At 35.3% G+C, this 23,649-nt stretch overlaps 1 protein-coding gene across 2 annotated transcripts in view; it reads left to right on the top strand.

Annotated features, from left to right (window-relative positions):
* eEFSec (eukaryotic translation elongation factor, selenocysteine-specific) overlaps positions 1 to 20,695 on the top strand; it is a 101,574-nt gene extending 80,879 nt beyond the window's left edge. For both annotated transcript variants that reach the window (XM_090368630.1, XM_090368631.1), the window contains 2 exons: positions 1,085 to 1,835; positions 20,144 to 20,695. In XM_090368630.1, the coding sequence (XP_090224756.1) occupies positions 1,085 to 1,835; positions 20,144 to 20,304 (912 nt within the window). In that variant the 3' untranslated portion in view covers positions 20,305 to 20,695. The remainder of the gene's footprint in view (positions 1 to 1,084; positions 1,836 to 20,143) is intronic.
* Positions 20,696 to 23,649: the final 2,954 nt, after the last annotated feature.

A 23,649-nucleotide genomic window follows, 5' to 3' on the forward strand; every position in this document is an offset into this window, starting at 1 on the left:
GACTTTTACTGACGCTACTGATAACATGCAGTCTGTTTACTGAGAATGCAGGGCGAAACTGCAGCAACGACAAACTAATTTTTTCAGTAAGTTTCCTGAAGTTTGCCGTGGTTCTCATGTTGGCTTTCTTTACCTTAGCCAAAATTTGTTACAAATGAGAACCGTAAACTCTGGTGGTGAAGTTTCTGAAAAGAAAAAGAAAAAAGTACCAGTTATTGGTATAATTGGTCTGCATACAGCCCCAGAATTTAGGGACTCCTAAATTCTGGGGCTGTATGCAGATATTCTCTTGCTATTTTCAGCAGCTTTTAGCAGTTTTAAAAGAAAAGATTTTTTATATTGCTATCCATTATAGCTTTCTCTGCTATTTAAATGATGTACATTTCAAACTACAGTTGAAACTAGTTTCCCTTATGTATCTTAATTGTGATGCTCAGCACATTGTTTTATTTATAAGTCACACAATTATATAATATGAGCACTCACTGTATCATTGAGTTTGTTTCTGTCTGCCAGTCAGATATTAGTGCATAGAAGTATTTTTTTCTGCTGAGGGCAGATGACTGTCCTATGTGCGAGCAATGCGACACCATTTTATCTATTCATCACATTTTAACCGTATGTCCACGTTTTAGACACGAACGTGATTTATACTTTACCGTTTTTAGTCATCTGGCTGAGCCTTATACACTCAGTCAGATATTATCTGACAATGACCATGTGTCTGCTGTTTTTAGCTTTTTAAAATCAATAAACATTTTTACTGCCATATAAAATTTACATTTTATTGTTCTTTTCTATTGATTTATCTTTTATACTTTTGTTATTATTTATTTTGACATGGTGACCTAACTAGTTAGGTCACTGAAAGTTTAAATTTTTTATTAATGACATGGTCTTGGCGCATTATAGCCTTAGTAGCTAATGCGCCAATAAAACCAAAACAAACCAAACCAAAGCATAGAAGTATTTTAATACTTAAAATTATGAAATTTAAACTTGAATAGGTATTGCAGTAAATTCATCCAACAATACTGTAAATGATAAAGAAAAAAAATTTATATGTATTTTTTTTCTTATATAGGGAGACAGAGTAGGCATATGTGTGACTCAGTTTGATCCTAAGCAGTTGGAACGAGGAGCAGTTTGCTCTCCAGGTTGTATATCATTAGTTTATGGAGCTATTGCTGATGTGCACAAAATTCCATATTTTAAAGGTACTTGTGCTACTAAAAGCAAATTCCACATCAGTAATATGCATGAAACTGTGATGGCCCGATGTACTTTTTTTGGATTGCAGAGAGATGGTAATATTAACAGTACTGTACTAAATATTCCAGTGTCAGAGTATAAGCCCTTTGATTTTGATCGAGAATATGTATACCAAGAACAGTTGTTGGACGTTAGTGGGAATGATCTCAAAGAAAGGAAGACCTGTAATGTTCAGCAGCTGCCTCTGAAACAGTATGTATTGCTGGAATTTGAAAAACCAGTTTTTCTCAGTCAGAACTGCTTACTGATTGCTTCCCGATTAGATAGTGACATTCATGCTAATATCTGCAGACTTGCTTTTTATGGATGTGCTGTTGAAATCTTCACAAGCAGACAGTATCATGAGACACAGTTGCCAAATCTCAAAATATATAAGTCAAAGTCAAAAGAAGGTGCAATAGAAAGAATGATTAATGAACATGAAGTGATTGCTCGCTCACTGTTTAAAAAAGAAACAAACATTACTGCATTTTTGAGGTTACATGTATACCTTTCTACTGGAGAAGATGGTGTGATTGAAGGGGGATTCGGTCAGAGTGGTAAAATCAAGATTAGAATACCAGGTGAGTAAATTGTATTGTCAAATTTCTAAACCAGGGACAGGCAATCCACAGTTCAGATCCTCTAATCTTCAGATCCTTTTCATAGTTCTCTTTCATTACCAACAGTCGATAACATCCAAAATAATTTATGAAGAGTTAGTGATGTAGCCCAAAGTGTAATCCTAAAAAAAAAAATAAAAAAAAAAAACACTAGAGCTACCAAAAGGGGAGATCAGAATTTAATTTTACAAGACTGATTTATTATTGAAATTATAAATTTGCACAATTACATAATTTAATACTTAATAAAATGTGATTTACCATTTGTAATTAAATAAGTGAAGTAATTTAAACGTATTGTATTATCATCTTCAGCCATTGTCAATTCACTGCAGGATGAAGGCCTCTTCAACACATTTCTAGCAACTGCAGTCTTTTGTTTTCTGTCGTACACCAGCAAATTTCATCAATACACCTCATCTTTGGTCTTTTTTCTTGGGTGTTTAGAGTCAAGCAGTATCCATTTAAAAATTTGTTTGGTCCATCTATCATCAGTTCTTGATATGTGACCTGCCCATATTCATTTTAAAGTGCTTTGTTCTTTCAGTGATGTCACAGACTTTGGTTTGTTGACAAATTCATGCACATGTTTGGTTATGTTCAAAATTTGACTTTCATATTTCTCTGTGTGACCTTCAGTCTTTGTATAGTTTTGGCATTCAATGCCCAAGTTTCACAACCATATGTTAGGACAGGGAAGATGACCTGCCCATATTCATTTTAAGTGCTTTGTTCTTTCAGTGATGTCACAGACTTTGGTTTGTTGACAAATTCATGCACATGTTTGGTTATGTTCAAAATTTGACTTTCATATTTCTCTGTGTGACCTTCAGTCTTTGTATAGTTTTGGCATTCAATGCCAAAGTTTCACAACCATATGTTAGGACAGGGAAGATACATTGATCAAAAATTTTTCATTCGAGACAGAGTGGAAAATTTTTCTTGAAGACTATATTAAACTTTCCAAGTGCTTTCTACAAAAGAACTTTTCATATAACCCAATTTTATATGCCGTTCAATTTCCATCATGTGTCTATCTTTTGAAATTTCTTGTCCAAAGTAAACATATCTTCCCACTTCTAGTTCTTTGGTCTGGTAAATTTGTTGAACATAACCTGTGGTTTCTTGATATTCATCTTTGAACAGAACTTCTTGCTTTCATGCTGCAATTCTTCTGGATCATTGGCAAATAGAATGATATTATCTGCAAATTGTAAGTGATTCAGCTAATCTCAATTTATCTTGAGTCCTTTATCATCCCAATTATTTAGCTTGCAAAAAATTTCATCAAAACAGGCAGAAAATAGTTTTAGGGAGATTATCTTCTTGTCGGATGCCTTTTTCTATGTTGATCTGAACTTTATCATCATCATCATTCACCTGTATTGATCTTTTTCATAGTCAATAAAGGCAATATACAGGGTGATTCACTACCAGTGCAACAAACTTGCAGGAGGTGTAGGGGGCACAAAGACGAATCGGAATCACATAGCATTGCAGGGTCCGAAATGCCTTCGTCATGCGGTAGAGGACATTGAACAGGAGGTCGTGTGAACAGCGATCCCGCTGGAAGTCAGCATTTGCGAACCGGTTCCCGAGGCAGTAGGATGGGCAAGTATTCAAACGTTGAACTGGCCAACATGCACCTCGCGTATGGAGCTGCAGACTGTAACGGGCGTGCCGCTCTGTGCTTGTATCAGGAACGTTTCCTGCACAGGCGTGCTCCTCATCATACGATTTTTGCACGTGTGCACAGAAGGTTACGTGAGACTGATTGTTTCACGAGAGGTACCATGAATCGAGAGCGAACGACGAGGACGCCAGACAATGAGGAGAATGTCCTACGTCTTGCAGAAGGCAGTACGAGTACTCGAGCGATAGGCCAACGATTGGGTATTTCCCAATCCACTGTATGGAAGATACTGTCAACAAACCAAATGAGTTCATACCATCTGCAACGCGTCCAATCATTGGAGCCTGCGGATTATCCACTCCGGAGGACTTTTGCTACTTGGTTTCTTCAACAGAAATGGTTCACAAATGCTGACTTCCAGCGGGATCGCTGTTCACGCGACCTTTCATTCAACGTCCTCTACTGCATGACGAAGGCAATTCGGACCCTGCAATGCTATGTGATTCCGATTCTTCTTTGTGCCCCCTACACCTCCTGCAAGTTTGTCGCACTGGTAGTGAATCACCCTGTATAATGGAAGGCACTGTATTTATTGTGCTGCTCTATAAATTGCTGCCCTGTTTGCATTATATTGTATTACATTTGTTATCAAATAATTTTATTGCATTATATTTATTATTTATTGAAATAATAAAAATTTTAATTTGACAATTTTGTAATTAAATTATAAAATTAAAAAATAACATTTGCACCACTGCAGGAATGTGTTGCATAACATTTTATGTAGTCAATTAAAACAATGTAATTAAATTATTTAATTAATATACATAAGCATTACTGTAATAAAAAAGTCATCTGAAACAGTTTTAAGTAAGGCATTATCACAAAAGAGCATTTCATGAAGAGTTGAGTGTGAGGAATGCTTGTATGTATTTGTCACTAAATTGCTGTATTGTTTTTATTTATTCCAGTGTTTACAGACAGGCTTTTAAAAGTCAATTTTTTGCAGTAGATATATATATATATATATACCACCATTCAGAAAAAGATCAGAGGTTTGATTATCCTTTATAGATCAGAGTACTCTATAAAGATTTTTTCCTGCATGAGGCTGTTTAGTCCGTGCTTCCCCTCCCAATCCTGAGACTCAGGGATTTCATCCCCTACGTACACTCCTGCCTAAAAGTTTGGAATCAGAGTGTATGACATCAGTTTTCATTAATTTTTTTTGAAATTAGCTATGACGATGTAAAATTTAATATAAGAAAAAACGCACTACAAAGTGTTTTAAGATTTTTTATTAAGCATTGAAAAATTTACAGCAAAAATATATTTGAAATGATTAATATTAACAAATATTCTGATTTTTTCAACAAAATATCCTCCACAAGATTTTATCACTCCCTTACACATACACACGTGTCATCCTGGAAATTCGTTTTATAAAATAGTGTCTTGACTTTTTTTTAAGAAAATCCCAAGCATGAAAGGTATTAGAGCCTATACTACTTAGTATCATGAATGGGTTGAATATTGAAAAGATGAAAAGAAGATACTTCTTATCATTAGACTTGAATTTCTGTAAATTGTAATTTTCAGGAAATACATATGAAGGGAGGTTGTTCAGAAAATGAAAGTTGAAGGAATAAATGAGGAAGAAAAAAAGTTGGTTCTGTGAGTTTAAAGTTGGACTCATACTTTCATTATACCTTTGCTTCCAACTAACTCACACTACACAGATCCTATTCTGGCAGACTCAGCAAATGCCCTTTTCATGCTCAGGTTGCTTTTGGTAAGAAGCATGACACTGCCATCCCTCTTATTTTTCCTAAATACATTCTACATACCATAGTGGAACTCGTCATCCTGAATTTCTGCGTGGCATCATGTTTCTGTTAGCCCTATTATATCAGCATTAGTTGTCCTAACCAGGTTTTCAAATTCAGCCATTTTATTGATAACAGTCCTGACATTACTGTCGACATAGTTAAGACTAAGTGTTCTTCTAGAGTTATCCTGACATACCCCATAAACTTGTTATTTAAGCTTATTTCCCCATTTTTCACCATATACAAATGACGAACTCATGACTCACACTAGAAATGCCTGCAGGCATTTTCTTCTGGGTCATAATATTCTTGGATTTTTTTATTGTTAATGGATCTTGTACTAACTATTATTAATGTAAAATTTAAATTTGTGGTATATTACAGAATTTAAATTACCAAAATATTGCAGAAATGAAACTGTTGACAACACAATAATCGCTAGAGAAGTTAAATTTCAGTTACCGAAGGAAAGTTACGACATTTCCGTCAAAATATCGATAACAAGAGCCTTCTGGATATTAAGCTGTAGCTTTATAAATACTTAATTATATCGAAAAATAAACTAACATATATGATTGTGTATTCAAACTATATGTTAACTACAGTATATTTATTAAATAAAAAATAACATAAAAATTATTCCAAAAACTGACCTGCTATGACGTTTCAAATGCACAGCTACCATATACAATCAAGTGCAGCAATGTGCTATACATATGCACTGGTTAACGTCAAATTGTATATAGCAGTAACTTGCCCTTATTGCCACTGCTCCAATTTGTACAGCAGCCTATTGTGTAACTGTATCAAAAGCTTTTCTGAAATCTAAAATATATCAAAATTATTTTTTGCCTTCAGTTCCTTTGTTTCTGAATTATAGCGTCCAATCAGATTGGTCAGACAAGATCTCCCAATAACAAACCCATGCTGTAACTAAAGTATAACTGCATTCCTGTCTAGATGGCCCTGCATTACTTCTTTTACCAGTGACTCCATATTTTGCAGTAACCGAAGTTAAGCTAACAGGTCTGTAATTATTTATGTCACCCTTTGATTCCCCTTTTTGAATTGGGGATACAATCACACATTTCTAGTCCACAGGGAATTTCCCTGAATCTAAAGGTGCTCTATATTTATGATTAAGGTTTTGCTCACCTCCTTTGCTGCCTCACTCAATATGATTGAATTGATCCCACCACCCCAGGTGCCTTTCTTATGTTTAACTTCAACAATTTCTCTGCCATTTTACTTTCACTTATTACAAAATCATTTATCTCCCTGTTAACTGTTTGATAAACTTCTGGCACCCCCTTCCTTGAAGAATTCCTCATGTATGAATGTCGATGCAAAATAAGTATTCAGCCTGTCAGCAACCTGAGCAAGTTCCTCAATGGTTAAACCATTGACATTAAGTGGAACAATATGATTTAGCCCCTTTCTTCTATGCTTAATATAAGTAAAGACATCTTTGCTGTTTTCCTTGATAGGGACTTCTCGTAATCTACTTTGGCTTGCCCAACCTTTGTCACTTAATTGCAGGCTAGTTTTTATCTACCATAGGTTTCTGTAGCACATGATAATTTATGCGCATCCCATGCATTTTTCTTCTATGCCATGTTTCTCAGCAGTTCATCTGATATCCATTTATGTCTAAGCCTTGAATCCATTGGTGAATTCACCTTGATATCCATTTATGTCTAAGCCTTTCTTAGTTGGTATAAAACCCTAGGACAGGGGTGGCGAACCTTTTTAAGGGTATGTGCCAAAATTGGCTAAATCTTTTAAAAAAAACTACCCTCGCCTGCCGCTCGGAATTTTGCAAAGTACAGTAGAATGTTGATTATCCAAACCACCATCGTCCTTCCCCCCAAAAAAAATTACAGTATCTATTTTTTTAGTGCACTGGTTATGATGAAATGTTACTCCTGCCGCTTAATGCATTTGAAGGACCACTCACCTTCACTGCACTAGAAACTGCAATGGCATGGTGTGAGTAACATACCAGTCTGAATGCAGTTCTATGGAGATACTGCTATTAAAGGGAATGAGAGATCTCACCTCAAAAAAAAAAAAAAAAAAAAAGACAATCTCGCATGGTTAAAAAATTCAAGATTAAAAAATTTTAAAAATAATTCTTGAATCTTGGTAAATAAACTTTACCAAGATTCATTATACTCTTATTTGTGTGCAATTACAGTAGAACATCGGTTATCCGGATTAATTTGAAAGGCTGATCTTTTTTTATTAATGGTAGAACAGTAAGCTTTGGTTATAGTGATCACATTTGCAAATTGAATTTTGATTATAATTAGCAAAAGATCGAGTTTACTACCCGTTTATAACAGATTGTACAAACAAAGAACCCAATAAACCGAAAACTGCAAATTGTTTTTATTATTTTATGGTTGTGGCCTCTAGAATTCTATGTGACCTTCAGAAATGCGCTTTAGAAAAATATCACAAACTACTGTGTTTTCTCGGAAACCATGAGTGAATTTCAGATTAGTTTAGCTCCAGATTCAGTAAGAATAATATCAGCCCGAAACTGCACAATTTATTTTTTTCTTAATTTTTTATGGTAAAATGTGAACAAAAAATGGAAATTATTAATAGAATTAGAAAAGGTGAAAATTTAGGAAAATCTCTTCAAAGAATTTAGTCTGGAGACTTCAACAATTTACGACATCAAGAAAAATTCCAATGCTATAACAGAAATTTGTCGATTATGGATAGTGAAGGAGGATCTAGCAGGAAAAAGACTATTTGGAAGCCTGAAAATGCCTCTTTAGAGAGTGCACTCACTTTGTTTTTGTTTCCTTCAAAAGCGAAGTTTAGATGAATCAGTATCTGGCCCAATGTTGTGTGAAAAAGCATTGGATTTTAACTGAAAATTAATAGGTAATGAGGATTTTAAGGCAACCACAGGTTGGCTGAAAAACTTTAAACTGAGACATGATACACATGAACTAGACATTCAAGGCGAGAAACTTTCTGCAGATGAATCAGAAGTGTTGTCCTTTAAAAGTAAGTTTGCTTCAGTTATAGCAAATTATGAGAAAGAAAACATTTATAATGTTGATGAGACGGGCTTATTATGGAGAGTATTACCGAGAAAAATCCTAGCCACTAAAAGAGAAATGCCTGCACCAAGTTTTAAGATGAGAAAATAGCAAGTTACAATTGCTATGTGTGCAAATGTCATTGGGATGCACAGATTGTCCGTGCTTGTTATTGGTAAATTGAAAAAACTGAGAGCATTTAAAAATCTTTCTAATTTTCCTATTTTGTATAAAAATAATAAAAATGCCTGGATGGATGTTTCTGTTTTCTGAGATTGGTTTAAATTTTTTTTATTTAATTAATCTTATTTTTTAATTTAATCATAAGGTAAAATTAAATTTATTTAATTGTACTGGAAAAATTATCCGAAAAATTTGGCTATCTGGAAGAGGTCTGACATCAATTATTCCGGATAAATGACACTCTACTGTACTCATGTTTGTTTATTTCTGTTTATGTAAAAAAAAAAAAAAAAAAAAAAATGGGGTTTATAGTTGAAACCATGTAAAACAATTAGGTAAGTTCACACTAAATATACAATGTTACTGCAAAACGTTTTGGTTATTATTTACAAACCATTTCCTAAACCAATTAATTTTTATAATACTTCATATTTCAAAATACTTTGCATACTATAATTTAATTGTAGGACTAATTACACTATGTTTCATATAAACTAGGTATTCTCATGCATGTGTGATTATCCAAACTATTTTATTAACTGAACCAACTTTGCTCCCAATTAGTTTGGATAATCGACATTCTACTGATTGTTATTTTTCTCATACACTTTTTACTTGACAAAAGCATAACAACAACAAAAAAAAAAGAAATAAAAGACATTATTTCAAAGATGCTTTAATAAACGTATTAAAATGAAATCCTTCATAACAAAAATGTAACTTTTAGCTTACAGAACAAATAATTTAATATAAAATAATAAACTTCTCTAATATTATAAATATAAAACATCAGTAAAGCTTCTGTTGCTGCCCCATTGATGACAGATACTTTACACCCGGCTTATACTTTGTAACTTTTAGAGCTGTGCATGCAGCACTAGTTTCGGCGGTGAGACTACTCCTATGACTAGACTTAAAAGGTATAAAAGGTAAAGTTCATCACTGAGAATGATGACTCACAAGAATATGTTGTGAGAAAATTGTTAGTAATCTTGTTGCCAGATTTTTTAAACAGACAAAAGTTTTAAGAATGGAATTTGAAACTTTTAATACCATATTTTCGGCAGTTTTATTTGCTAATCCCGTCACTAATCGTTCCCTTTCACAATTTTCTAAATTAGCTTTGAGATCGATAAATTTTTGCCTCCTAATTAATTAAGATGCTCTGAAAATCAATCAATTGCATTTCAAAATCATCCAGGTCGATCACTGAAACATTTTCAGGTTCAGTTCGCCTAGTTTTACACTGTGTGAAAACTTAATTAATTTTGCAGTTTCTTCCAATTCTTGAACTTGACAAATCTTGAAGAAAACTGTTCAATAATTGAATCAATTTTTTTGGAAAGCTCTGAATTCCATGTGCCCAAAAAATTTGTCTGCATGCCCCTTTGGGCATGCGTGCCATAGGTTCACCACCCATGCTCTAGGAGCTTCTTTGATTATTTCCCCGAATGCTTCCCATTTAGAATTTGTTGGTAACATCATTAGTTGGTCCCACTGTACAGAATTTAAAAACTATATGATACCACTGTAGTGGTCTCATACAGTTTTTACGAGAGCAAAAACCTTTCCCTTTATCTTGATGGTAGTTACATCTTTTAAGTAAATTCCACATCACTGATTACTGCCACCAGTGGTTCTTTTATCTGCAGATTCTTAATGCATAAAGAATCATTGCTGATAATCAGATCAAGAATAGCTCTCTTGTTGCCCATCTAATGTGCTGCTGTAGAGAACAGTCATCCAGTAATTCCACAAAAGTCTTTTTAGTGTGAGTGACCAATCCACAAGTTCCAGTCAATATCTGGAAAGTTAAAATCCATTATAAAACATTCTGATTTACTGGCCTTCTCCATTTCTCTGTACAGTTGTTTATTGTACTCATCACAGTCATTCAGCCTGCAACACATTCCTACTCATTTTTGTTATCTCAGTGTTCGTCACATCAAATTGACTCAACATTGCACTGGCCATCCATGTAAACTGGATACATTGCCTTAGATTTTATCTGTTTTTTAACTTAGAGCATAACTACTCTTCCCCTTTTGTCCTTTCTGTATGCGTTGTACTCATATTCAAATTCTGCATCCCTTATTTCTGAATGGCACCAAGTCTGATATCCCAATGTCTCATTTGATGACTTGGTCAGCATTTCAAATTCATCAAATTTATTTACTTTGCTTCTAGCATTGGTGTACATGCAAGTATACTTGAACCTGTTCTTACTCTTAGTTACCCTAACACAGCCAATGTATTTCCTAATTCCATGATGATACCTTGCTTACCGGGTTGCTGCATGTTCCAATAGATGCAGTTCAAGAATCGTTTTCACTTATGCCTGTGGCTATTGTTAATCAGTCTGTCTATGCATTCCCTCCCCCAAGCTAGCAGTTTTTCGACTCACCTAACACTGTTTCGATAGCATCATCAAATATTCTTGCACCTCTTTCTATTTAAGTTTATCCCATCTCCTTAGAAGCAGTCTTTAACAAGCATACACCATGCTGGGAAAAATTCTACCCTCTACCCCATTAACCTTGCACAATCTCTCCAGGGCCAAATTGATTGACAAGGCTCTCATTGTGTCTCAGAGACAAGGCTCTCTTACCTTGTCTGAGGAATTAAAGTGGAGAATTAAAAACAAACTTGTGTTTTTCCTGCTTGTTCTTTCTCTCCAAGTTCCTTGGAAGGCAATGGAATCTCTAGTATATTGAAGGAACATAAGTTCATGGACAAAAACAACACTATAGTCTTCTCCAATAATCAAACAGAAAACAAGTACAACTTCTCACTTCATTTTTTTTGGGGGGCACGAAGAGCAAACTGATTACAACTCCCAGAAAATAAATTTTCACTCATGCTTGTGGCCAAGTTCCTCCAATGATTTTGCTGTCTCCCACTGATTTCTAATTAGCACCTTAAAAAATAATAATAAAAAAAACAATGGACCCAGCAAGTCTGGGGAATTACACTAATAACAGCAGTCCAAGAAGAGCAGTGTCTCTTGATAACCACTCTGTCTTCTCCCACTCAACCATCCATTCATCCATAGCAGTAAATTATCCCTCATGCCACAAACTGCCCGAATTTGTACAAAGCTAAGTTGAAATCTAAGTATGTGATGTCAAAATTATATTTTGCATTCAGTTCCTTTGTTACTATATCATAGTATCTGTCCCCCACCTTTAGAAATCCATGTGACTGCAGTATAACTTTATTTCTGTCTAGATGATCCTGCATTACTTCCTTAACCAGTGATTCCATAAGTTTACCCGGAACAGAAGTCAGGCTCAGAGGTCTGTAATTACTGGTCACCCTTTCATCTCCTTTTATGAACTGGGGTATATTTTTTGCACATCTCCAGTCCATAGGTACCTCTTCTGAATTCAAGGTTGGTCTCATAGTTATGGTTATCTCTTCAGTTACCCCCCCCCCCCATTAATATAATTGGATAGATCCCTTCCACCCATGTGCTTTTTTATGTTTAGCTTCAACAATTTCCCTTCTGCTTTCTTCTCATTTATCACAAAATCATTCAGCTCAGTGTTTGAATTTGACACACTTCCAGCATCCCCCCTATCAAAAAAAAATTCCTTGTATGTGAATATAGATGTAAATACTTGTGTGTGAGTATAGATGTTCATTTTTTCAGAAACCTGAACAGGTTTCATGAGTATAGATGATCATCAATATTTATATCATTCATATCTAGTGAACCAGTGATTGTCCCCTTCCTTCTAGTAAAGAGGTCTCTGAAAAGTAAAGAGGTGTCTGCTGCTTTTCTTTGCCAGAGACTTCTCATCTGCCTTAGTCTGCCTAACCTCCTTTGTGACTTGATTACAGACTAATTTATATCTACTGTAGTCTTCTAGTAGTACCTGATAATTTATGTGCATCCTGTGTATTTTTTTCTCTGCAGCAAGTCTCATCAGTTCATTTGATATCCATATAGATTTAAGCCTTGAACAGCATCTCTAGTTATAGTATCAATTAGTAAGTAACTGGTAAGAAGATAATTAGTTATGCACTTTTATTAATTACAAATAAAGAAAAACGTCAGTTTCAGAAATAAAAAATTGAATATGCATTTCTACATTACCTAACTTGATTTAAATATAAGCAACTGTTTTTTTTTTTTTTTTTTCAAAATGGTATAGCTTGAAAATTTTTGTATGGTAATGTGGCATAATCTTTCCGATAGTGCCATGGCCACTGAACACTAATAAAAAAATAAATAAATAAAAATAACCCGAAAAATTCCATGTTCACCGTACACTGAATTGTATTGAGTGTAAGATTCACTGTTGTTATACTTAATATCTCATCTATCATTTTATATTTTTTTACAGTACAGGTCCAAAATCCCTCATCTGAAATTCCAAAATTTAAAAAAGCTCTGAAAACCAAAAGCTCATGTGCGTGACATGACTCAAGCCAATGAGGCATCAGTTGGATAAACAAGACACTTGTATTCTAATATAGATAAGCCACATTAATAACCCAGACAATACTATATACATAGTTGCATTTTACATTATCTATGTTGCCACAATAGGTGAAATTTTCAAATATTTATTAAATACCAATTTTAGACAATTGTACATTTGTGACTTCTAAAATTTAACAATTTCAGTGTTAAAAATATTTTTATTAATCAAAAAACTTAAGTTTTCAAACATCAGATAATAATTAAGATTATTTTTAATATAAACAGGAACTTTTTGAATTCTTGAATAACACTAATACACATACATATATACATGTTATACAGTGGCACCTTGGATTACGAGTAACTTGGTATGCGAGTGTTTTGCAAGACGAGCAAAAATTTTTAATAAATTTTAACTTGATAAACGAGCGAGGTCTTGCAATACGAGTACTGTACAGTCAGTCCTCGTATAACACGTGTTTACACTACACGAATTCGATCATACACGATTTATAAATAGGGGAACGATATCTTATATAACACGAACCGAATTCGCTTATGCACAATTAGCCTTTGTGTTTACAAGAAATGGCAGTCGAACGCAGAATCACCCCAACCGAACGCAACCCGATAGGAATGAAGAGAAGATTTTGAAAATGTATTTATGGTTTTTTATATCAGTGAAGGGGAAACACATTTCACCATAATAACGTAAAAACCAACACAATTCCAGCTATCGGTATAATCGCAAAAGCAATTAGATCGAGTTTACTACCAGTTTATAACAGATTCACTCGCAGAAACGCAACTGGAAATTGTTTTTATTGTTTTATGGTAGTAACCCCTAGAAATGTGCTTTAGTAAAATGTGAGGTGTTAATAGAGTTGTCTCTGCCTTTACGGTGTTGTTTATTCAGTTGCTACACGCGCGCAGCTTTGTTTATGTGTATCAAGCGTGCCTCCTCGTTTTGTAATTGTGCTTTATTCCCTAAAAATGAGTAAAATAATTAAAAGGTGTGAAAAGGAAGCATCCTGGCGAAGACACTGCAGATTCAGAGAGAGAGAAAAAAAAAAAAAAAGCAATATCGATAAACAGAGGCGGACTGGGTCAAATATTCTTACCCGGGAAAATTTATAGTGGCCTCATACTACGGTTTATGGCCAAAATCACACCGGCCTCCGGCCCACCGGGCTACACGCGTGCAGCTTTGTTTATGTGTATCAAGCGTGCCTCCTCGTTTTGTAATAGTGCGAGCGATGAATCTGATTTCCGTGAAATCCTCAAAAGGAGGCAAAAGCAAGTGTCATTGGAAAGATTCCTTGTTAAAGTCGCACAAAAAGAAAAAATCAACAGATAGCAGTGATTCCGTTAGAGACAGTGAAAGTCGTCCTACCCAATAATTAATAAATTCGATTGCTCGCAGAAACGAGCAATCGAATTATGTATATTAAATTTAAATATTAAAAATATAAAAAGGTATGTATTTTGTATTAATCATTTTTACAGTATATGAATATTTTTGAGTTTTGGAACAAATCATCTGGGTTTCCATTATTTCTTATGGGGAAATTCGCTTTGATATACGAGTGCTTTGGATTACGAGCACGTTTCCGGAACGAATTATGCTCGCAAACCAAGGTACCACTGTATATGAAGAAATATACATGTTAACAGCATCTTATCAGAGATCACAAATGAATAAAATCTGAAAATGGTTGTTTTCTGTCCATGTGCTTATACTGCTACACTCTCACGTGCATCATACATTAGACAGTTTGATGTAAGCATACATGGTCAGTTCTCAATGCTGCTATCAGTCACACATGCATCTGCTACTCTGATATATATATATTTTGATTTTGAGATTAATTTCACTGTGAAAATGTCAAAAAGAGCTGCAGATACCTGTATGAGTAAGAAAAGGAAGCATTTCTCATTATCAACATTGTAGAAAGTGGGGTTATTGCAGAAGCTTGATTGTCTGTGTGGTGTCTTACTGAAGAATATAGTGTGGAAACCACCGTATATGACTTAAAGAAACACAAAGACAAGTTGGAAGTTTTACACTGATAAGACCATAAACTAATGAAAAATAGGAAAACATTGCATACAGCAAAAAAATGAAGATCTTGACGGTGTAGAAGGTTGGCTGCAAAAATTTAAATATCTGAAAATCTGTGGTTAAAAAAGCTTCTAATCACTAAAGCTGAAAATTACATTGATTAATTTGCTAAAACAATATCTTATAAAACTTTGGTCCCAAACAAATTTACAATTCTGATGAAATACCTCTGTACCAGTGCTACATTCATAGAAAAATACAGTGGATTCTGGTTATTTGGGCCACTGGTTAATCGGGGCAGCCGTTTATTTGGGACAAATCTTAAAATACAGAACCCAATTGAGAAAATAGCCAGGGTTTACTTCGCTTAATTGGGACAACATGCCGTTTAATTGGGGCAGGAGACAGCAGCATTGGAGATTATCCTACGATTGTCTCCAACCAAACCACGTGGTACAGTTGGATTTCTGGCAGTCACAACCATAAAACAATAAAAAACAATTAGCAGTCACCTGTTTATTGGGCTTTTCTGTTAGTGCAATCTATCATAAACGGATAGTAAACTTGATCTTATTGAATTTGCGATAATACCGACAGCTTGAATTCTGTGGGTTATTATGGTGAAATGTGTTTACACTTTCATGGAATCTTCAATCATATAAAAAAATTAATTTTCAGAATCTTCTCTTCATTCCTATTTTTAAAGCTTCGTAACTTGTTACTCCGTTCTCACTTGCGCGTATCGTGTTACTTGCAATTTAGTGTGCCGTGTTCTTTGTTATTGATTGCTTATCTTTTTACTGTTTTAAATTTTAACCCCCACCCACAAATGTCAGTGAATAGAAATGTCAACTAGTTAGTATGTACATATTACAGTATGTATTAATTATTCCGATTATCACGTATATTCTTCTGATTTTCATTTAATTTTTTAATTGGTAAGGTAATAAAGGATAAATTTGTGCTTAATATACTTTACTTTTATAGCCTGTGGATAATATTCCTCCTATTTTCGCTAATAGAATCGCTGTTAAAAGAATTAAAATCCAATTCACAAACGTGATCACAATGACCGGTGCTTACTACACATCATATAGTTAACAGTACTTTGCTATGGGGAGTCCATCGTAACGTAATTTGATTCTACAATAAACCAATTGTAAAGCAGGGATCTGTTGTATTTTTAACTTTTTATGTGAAACTTCGGATAATTGGGGCAGCCGCTTAATCGGGACAAAATGCACTAGTCCAGCTGTGTCCCAAATAACCGGAATCCACTGTATTAGCAATGCGTGATGAGAGATATCACCAACAGGTGTTAGGATGCTAAGGACTGGTTGACTGGTCTTGTTTGTGCCAATGCTGCAGGCACATGCAAGTTAAAGTTGGCAGTGATTGGAAAAGCCAATCTGAGATGTTTGAAAGGTGCATGCAATTTATTTGTTCATTATTGTGCCATCAAGAAAGCATGAATAACTAGAAAAATATTTTCTGACTGGTTCAATAACCACTTCAAACCAATATTACAAGCTCATCGCAGGCAAGCTGAACTGGATGAAAATCATAAAATTTTATTGTTCCTAGACAACTGCTCCATACATTCCCCCCCCCCCTCCAATGAACTCCTTGTGAAAAGTAATATTTTTAGCATTTATTTTCCCACCAAAGTGACAGCTTTAACACAGTGTTGAGACGAAGGAAATTTATGCTGTTGAAGAGCCGGTATAAAGACTTTTTTTTTTTTAACTGTATGCATAATGCAGTCAACACTGGTGTAGGAATCCACGGCTTCCTGAAAAGTTTCAATGTTTGCACAGGTGTGGGAAACCACCGGTGGTGCCCTCTCCTCAAACACTGTTAAGGATGCCATTTACACAGTTGCTAATGTTTGGAACAATGTTGATAAACCAACATTAACAATGCTCGGCAAAGAATTTGGTGTACAATATTTGGTGTAGATGAATCTGCAAACATTTAATGCATGCCTTCTTGATGGAATCTTCCCATGCAAATGGAAGCAGGCACTGTTGAAACTTATCTTGAAATCTTCTGCCAAGGCCAATGATAAGGTGGATTTATATCACCCAATTGCTTAGTTTAGTGGAGTAGGCAAGGTTTATGAACAATTGCTAGTAACAAGAATTTTAAATGCAGTTAGAGAACGGTGTATATTTTTGGATGATCAGTATGGATTTATTGTAGGGAGAGGAACAGATGATAATGCCCTAGAAAGGATGACAATGACTGTTAAAAGTTTGAGGAAAAAATGCTGTTTGGATCTACTTGTAGACTTCGTAATGCCTGGTGCTTGTTCCAGATTTACTCAATTATTAAAGACTATTTTTGAGAGTGATTTGTTATGGTCAAATCATGCAGTGGGACTGTTACCAAGTGAGTCATTTGGGGTTGTCTTTGGGGCACTCATGTGAATACTTAGTACTAAATGATTGGCTACTCTGGGCATACTCAAACACATAGATGACCTCTGTTCATACTTATGGAAGGAAACTCACAATTACAACTAGAAATATGTTCAAATTTTATGTTATCAGAGCTACATGGTTGGTATCTTCATAGGTTGATAGTGTCGACTACATAAAGCAAATCCATTTTCTTAAAAGGGCACGAGGAACCCAGTCACTAGGATGGGAATTATAAGCCGACGGTGTCTGAAAATGATAATGTATTTAGGAGTAAAAATATACAGAGGTCTAAGATTTATCTTAGACCTCTGTATATTGTTGCACATCAATCACTTTGCTCAGAAGATCTGTCATTTTGTTACTTTGATAGCAAGAATGACCAGATCGGAGTAGGAAATTAAAGGCAAGAGCACTAGGGATATTCTACAACTGTGTACGAAGAAGTGCTGAACATTGACAATGATGCACATGCACATTTGTTTGACTAATGGGGAAATTGCTGAAATGGTGTTAAATCAAGATAAGTATGAGGATAGTAGTGGTGATGATGATATTGTGAAGACTTGAAAAAACCTCATAGTGGTGAAAATGTGTGATCAGTTAATTGGCTTTGAGCAACATGCATTTATCAGTGAGCAAGAGATTATGGCAGTTTCCTCAGAGAGAGAGAAAAAGAGACTGCTTAAACTCAAACCAATATTAATGAGACAGATGACACTGAAGAAAAAAGGCAGTCTATTGTACTGCTGTTGCTTCATCGCTCGTGAACCTTGTTCCTGGCTCATCTTCAGATGTTGGACTGAAGCTGATGGCAACGCTGATGCACCCTATTCTCCAGGTTCCTCAAGCCAGATGTAATGTAATTTTATGCATGTACAGTCAGTCCTCGTATAACACGTGTTTACATTACATGAATTCGATCATACACAATTTATATATAGAGGAACGATATCTTATATAACACGAACTGAATTCGCTTACGCATGATTCGCCTTTGTGTTTACAAGAAATGGCAGTCGAACGCGGAATCACCCCAACTGAACGCAACATGATAGGAATGAAGAGAAGATTCTGAAAATGTATTTATGTGTTTTATATCAGTGAAAGGGAAACACATTTCACCATAATAACATAAAAACCAACAAAATTCCGGCTATCGGTATAATCGCAAATGCAATTAGATCGAGTTTACTACCAGTTTATAACAGATTCCACTATCAGAAATGCAACTGGAAGTTGTTTTTATTGTTTTATGGTAGTAACCCCTAGAAATGTGCTTTAGTAAAGTGTGAAGTGTTAATAGCGTATCTCTGCCTTTAACGGTTTTGTTTATTCAGTTGCTACACGCGCGCAGCTTTGTTTATGTGTATCAAGCGTACCTCCTCGTTTTGTAATTGTGCTTTATTCCCTAAAAATGAATAAAATACTTAAAAGGTGTGAAAAGGAAGCGTCCTGGTGAAGACACTGCAGATTCACAGAGAAAAACAAAAGCAATATCGATAAACAGAGGCGGACTGGGTCAAAAATTCTTACCCAAGAATATTTGTAGTGGCCTCATACTAGCGTTTATGGCCAAAATCACACAGGTCTCCGGCCCACCAGGGTTTCCCCGGTAAGGCTTATGGCCAGTCCACCTCTGTCGATAGAGAGAAAAAATATGAAATTGCGAAACGCATTGAGCGAAATGAAAGATCATGTGATATTGCACATGCTACAGACCTAAATGAGGCAACGCCGAGAATTACAAAGAATGCAGAGAAAATAAAAACAACTTTCATAGCAGGAACAACTCAAAGTGTAATTAAAATCCATTAGATTAAGACACAAAGAACTGGAAGAGATGGAACCGCTGTCATCTGTTTGGATAGAAAATCAAACAAAAAAAAAGTTTGCTTACGATAGAAGCAAAAGCTTCTATCGAAGCAAAAGCTTCTATTATTACATAATAGTCGTAATAAAATACTTACGTATTTTATTACGATTATTTATTGTGTTTGGTAATGTTTTGGTTACAAATGTGTGTTCAATCTTGGGTGGTTGGCACCTAACCCTATTTTTCCCATAGGGCCTGTTGTGTTTATATTGTACGATTTTGCATTGCACAAGGGTTTCCAGGAACACAACTATCGTGCTATACGAGGACTGACTGTATATGTATAGATATTTAGATTAGTTTGTATATGTCTGAAGTGAAAAAATCCTCATAGTGGTGAAAATAATGGCAGAATACGTATCAGTGGCAGAGGTTTTGGATTTCATTATAAATAAACTGAAATAGAATGTTTATGGTCTATATTTATCACACTATTTCTTTTACCAAATTATTACTGCACAAATAAATTGTAATACTATTTATAGTCTATTTATCCCACTTGGTGTTGAATATTCATAAGGTTCTCTAAAGAAATATTAAAGTTTGCTTACAGGATGCTGCCACAGGTCCCACAAGGATAGTACAGTAATATATGGTACGTATACCGTACTGCCATTCTGAAATCCAAAAAATTCAAATTTCAAAACATATCTGGCCTCAAGGGTTTTTGAATAAGGGAAGTTGGACCTGTATGAAACAAAATATGATTTTTTTTTCATCATATCATAATTTTTTTGTTGTGCTTTTTATTCATTATTTCTTTGTTTTTCTCTTTTAGATGGATTAAAATCATCTACAGTTGCAATACTTGGCAGTGGCAAAAAAAAATCTAAAAAAATAGAAACATCAAGTGATCAACAGCAAAACCAGGTTATGGTCATTCTGAATTTCAAAAGATATATATATGACAAAAACAAAAGAATGATTCAGAACTGTTAAAAGTATGGCTAATTTTACGTATGATAGAATCGATTTCTCTTTTCCCAAAATAAAAGGAGTTGGATTTTCAAAGAAAATAGTATTAATATTAGTAGTGGCAAATGATGCAAGACAATTTTACGGCATCAACCAAAAAAAAAAAACACACCCCTTCCCATTTCGCCTATCCACCCCCTCCAACAGTTTATGTAGTTCTTCCTTGAATTTATTCAGGCTGTCCACTTCCACAACATCAGACAGAAGTTTGTTCCAGCAATCACCTGCTGGCTAAAGGCAAGCTCCCACATATCTATTCTGCAACCATCCTTCCTCTGAGCAAGTGGAAAAATCCCATCAGCATTGAGATTGCTCAATCCATTCAAAGTCTTAAGCACCTCAATCAGATCACTTCATAGGTGCCTAGTTTCCAGATGCTACAATTTGCAAAATCGAAGCCTTTCTTGATAAGAGCACCCTTTTATTCCCCTATTTTAGATGTGCGGAAATTTGCCTTTAGCCAAAGGCAAATTTCCGCACATCTATTCTACAACTGTCCTCAATTTGAATTTATGCTCCCTCAGGTTCGTAATCTCAGCAAGAGGAAGAATCTCATCAGAATTGAGCCTGCATCCAGTTCTACATCATAAAATAAGACTTCCAGACCTGTATGCAGTACTCAAGATGTGGTTTGACCATTGCCTTATATAATGGGATAATCAAGTATCACAGACAAAACACCATGTGCTGGCCTGGCAACACTGCTCAGAGAACTTCATATCTCACTGCACATTTACCCCACCCCCAAAGCATTTTTTTATTTTCCACTACCCTGAGTGTAGTACCACACAGTTGGTATGTTTGTCTTGGATTACTACTACCTACACTGGTGTTCAAAGAAAGTGCATCACCCCTTAAAATTGTAATTGCCATCCGAATAACGTAAGTATATGGCAATATTTCTTACAGATTGCATCAGATAAGATTTACATGCGTATGTAATGATATAATATTGCATTAGCTGTTACTTTCAGTTATATAAGCACCTCTGCAAGAGTTGCAGTCATTCCTTGCTTGTGCTAGGATGGCGAGTTACGTGCACTTGACGCTACGAAGAAAGAGTGCTATTCTTGCTTTATGTGAGGAAGGATGTTCTTCCCATCATATTGCTTATAGAGTGTCTTGTAATCAGTCGACAATGAGTAGATTTATTTTCAAACTCAAGAATACTGGTTCTGCTGATAGGAAAAAAGGAACTGAACGCAAATGCCTCTAAGCCAAAACAGGACCGCATTTTGAAGCACTTATGCCTTAAAAACTAAAGCTTCTTCATCTGAGCTGAAAAGAGAATGGGAAGAACATACAGGAGCGGTAGCAAGTGTAGTAATAGTCAGAAGATGCCTCTTCAAAAATGGACTTGTAGCCCGTCGTCTTAAGAAAAGCCCCTCCTCACACAAAAAATGACAAAGGCCCGATTAATTTGGTGTAAGGAGCATGTCAAATGGACTCCCGAGCAGTGGAAGTCAGTTATTTTCAATCTGCATGGCTCTGATGGGAGACAAACGATTCGCCATAGATGTGGTGAAGAATACCATCCAGACTGTATGGTGTCTACAGTGAAATTCCCTACCAGCCAAAATAATATGGGGGTGCATTTCGTATCGTAGAGTAGGTCACCTGCAGTTTATTAAAGGTTCCATAAATGCCAATAGATACCTGGCTATATTGGAAAGCAAATTACTACCAACCATTAGAGTCCATTTCAACCTGCCAAGTAACTGCATCTTTCAGGACAACTGCTCCTTATCATCGAGCAAAAAGTGTAAGTAGGCACTTCTGTAGTTACTTTAGCTTTGTTTCTGCATTAGAAGTTCAACAGTAATGTGTTTACAGGTGAAAAAAGGTTGGAAGAACAGTCCATTAGAACTCTTAGCCGGCCAGGAAACAGCCTGGACCTGAATTCTATAGAGAACCGTTGGCATTGTGTAGAATCTTCAATTGCCAGAAAGAAACCAAAGACCCTTCGTGAACTTCAGGAAGCCATAATTCGTGTTTGGAACCACAAAATATCAGTTGATTATCTTCAGAAATTGATCTTGTCAATGCCTCGATGGTGTGCTGCTGTCGTCCGGGCCAGAGGCAGTTTAACTAAATATTAGTTTGCACCTGGTGAACTTTTCATTTTGTTTTCTATTTCAAATGATAAACTGAAGCAAATTGAGGGCTTCTGATAACATTTCAACCATAATTGTTGTTTACCAAAACTGTTGTATAAAGGTTGCAAATGCTCATTTTGGAATATTTTGAGAGCACCTGTCAAATATTACGTAGCTTTGCCTTAACTATTAATAAATATCTTTAGTTTATATTTATATTTGTGATGCTAGTCATTAATGTAACATACCATTGCAAAAAAGGGTTATAACTGTGAAATTCCTAGGTGATGATGCACTTTCTTTGAACCACCACTGTTTATACAGTACTTTACATTTGTCAGTGTTAAACTCAATTGCCATTTCTTAGCCCAACTGCCTAATTTTTCTAGATCTACAGTAGCATACTGTCATTAATAACCCTGCCAACCCTTATATCATCTGCAAACTTAGACATTAATCCTGATATACCTTCAACATCATTAATAAATACAGAAAATAACAATGGGCCCAGCTCAGAATTCTAGGGGACTCCACTAATAACATTAGTCCAAGATGAGCAGTGCTGATTAATAACCACTGTCTTTTTCCACTCAACCGTCTCTTTATCAGAGATGGTTGAGTGAAAGTACAAATTAATAAATTGGAGCAGTATGGCTCCAATTTGTACAGCCGGCTTTTCTATACAACAGTATCAAAAGCTTTCCTGAAATCCAAGTTACGATATCAGAATTATTTTTTTGCATTTAGTTTCATTGTCACTACATCATACTATCTAATCAGATTGGTCACATAAGATTGCCACTTGACAAACCCTTGCCGTGAATGAATTATAATTACATTCCTGTCTGGATGGACCTCCATTTCTTCTTTAACTACAGACTCCATTATTTCCCCTGGAATAGAAGTTAAACTAACATATCTGTAATTACTCATGTCACTCTTTTATTTCCGTTGTGAATTGGCGATACATCTTCACAGTTTCAGTCCATGGGAACTTCCCCTGAATCCAAGATGCTCTCATAATTATGGCTGTGTTTACTTACCTCCTTTGCTCCCTCCCTTAATATATGTTTAGCTTCAACAATTTTTCTTCCACTTTCCTCTCAGTTATCACAAAGTAATTTAGCTCCCTGTTAGGTTTTCATGAACTTCTGACTTTTCTCTCCCTAAAAAAACTCCTCGTACGTGACTAGATGCAGAATACCTATTCAGT

Source organism: Mastigoproctus giganteus, chromosome 2 (assembly GCF_048544385.1).
Source record: "Mastigoproctus giganteus isolate SK-2022 chromosome 2, ASM4854438v1, whole genome shotgun sequence".
Taxonomy (NCBI): Eukaryota; Metazoa; Arthropoda; class Arachnida; order Uropygi; family Thelyphonidae; genus Mastigoproctus; species Mastigoproctus giganteus.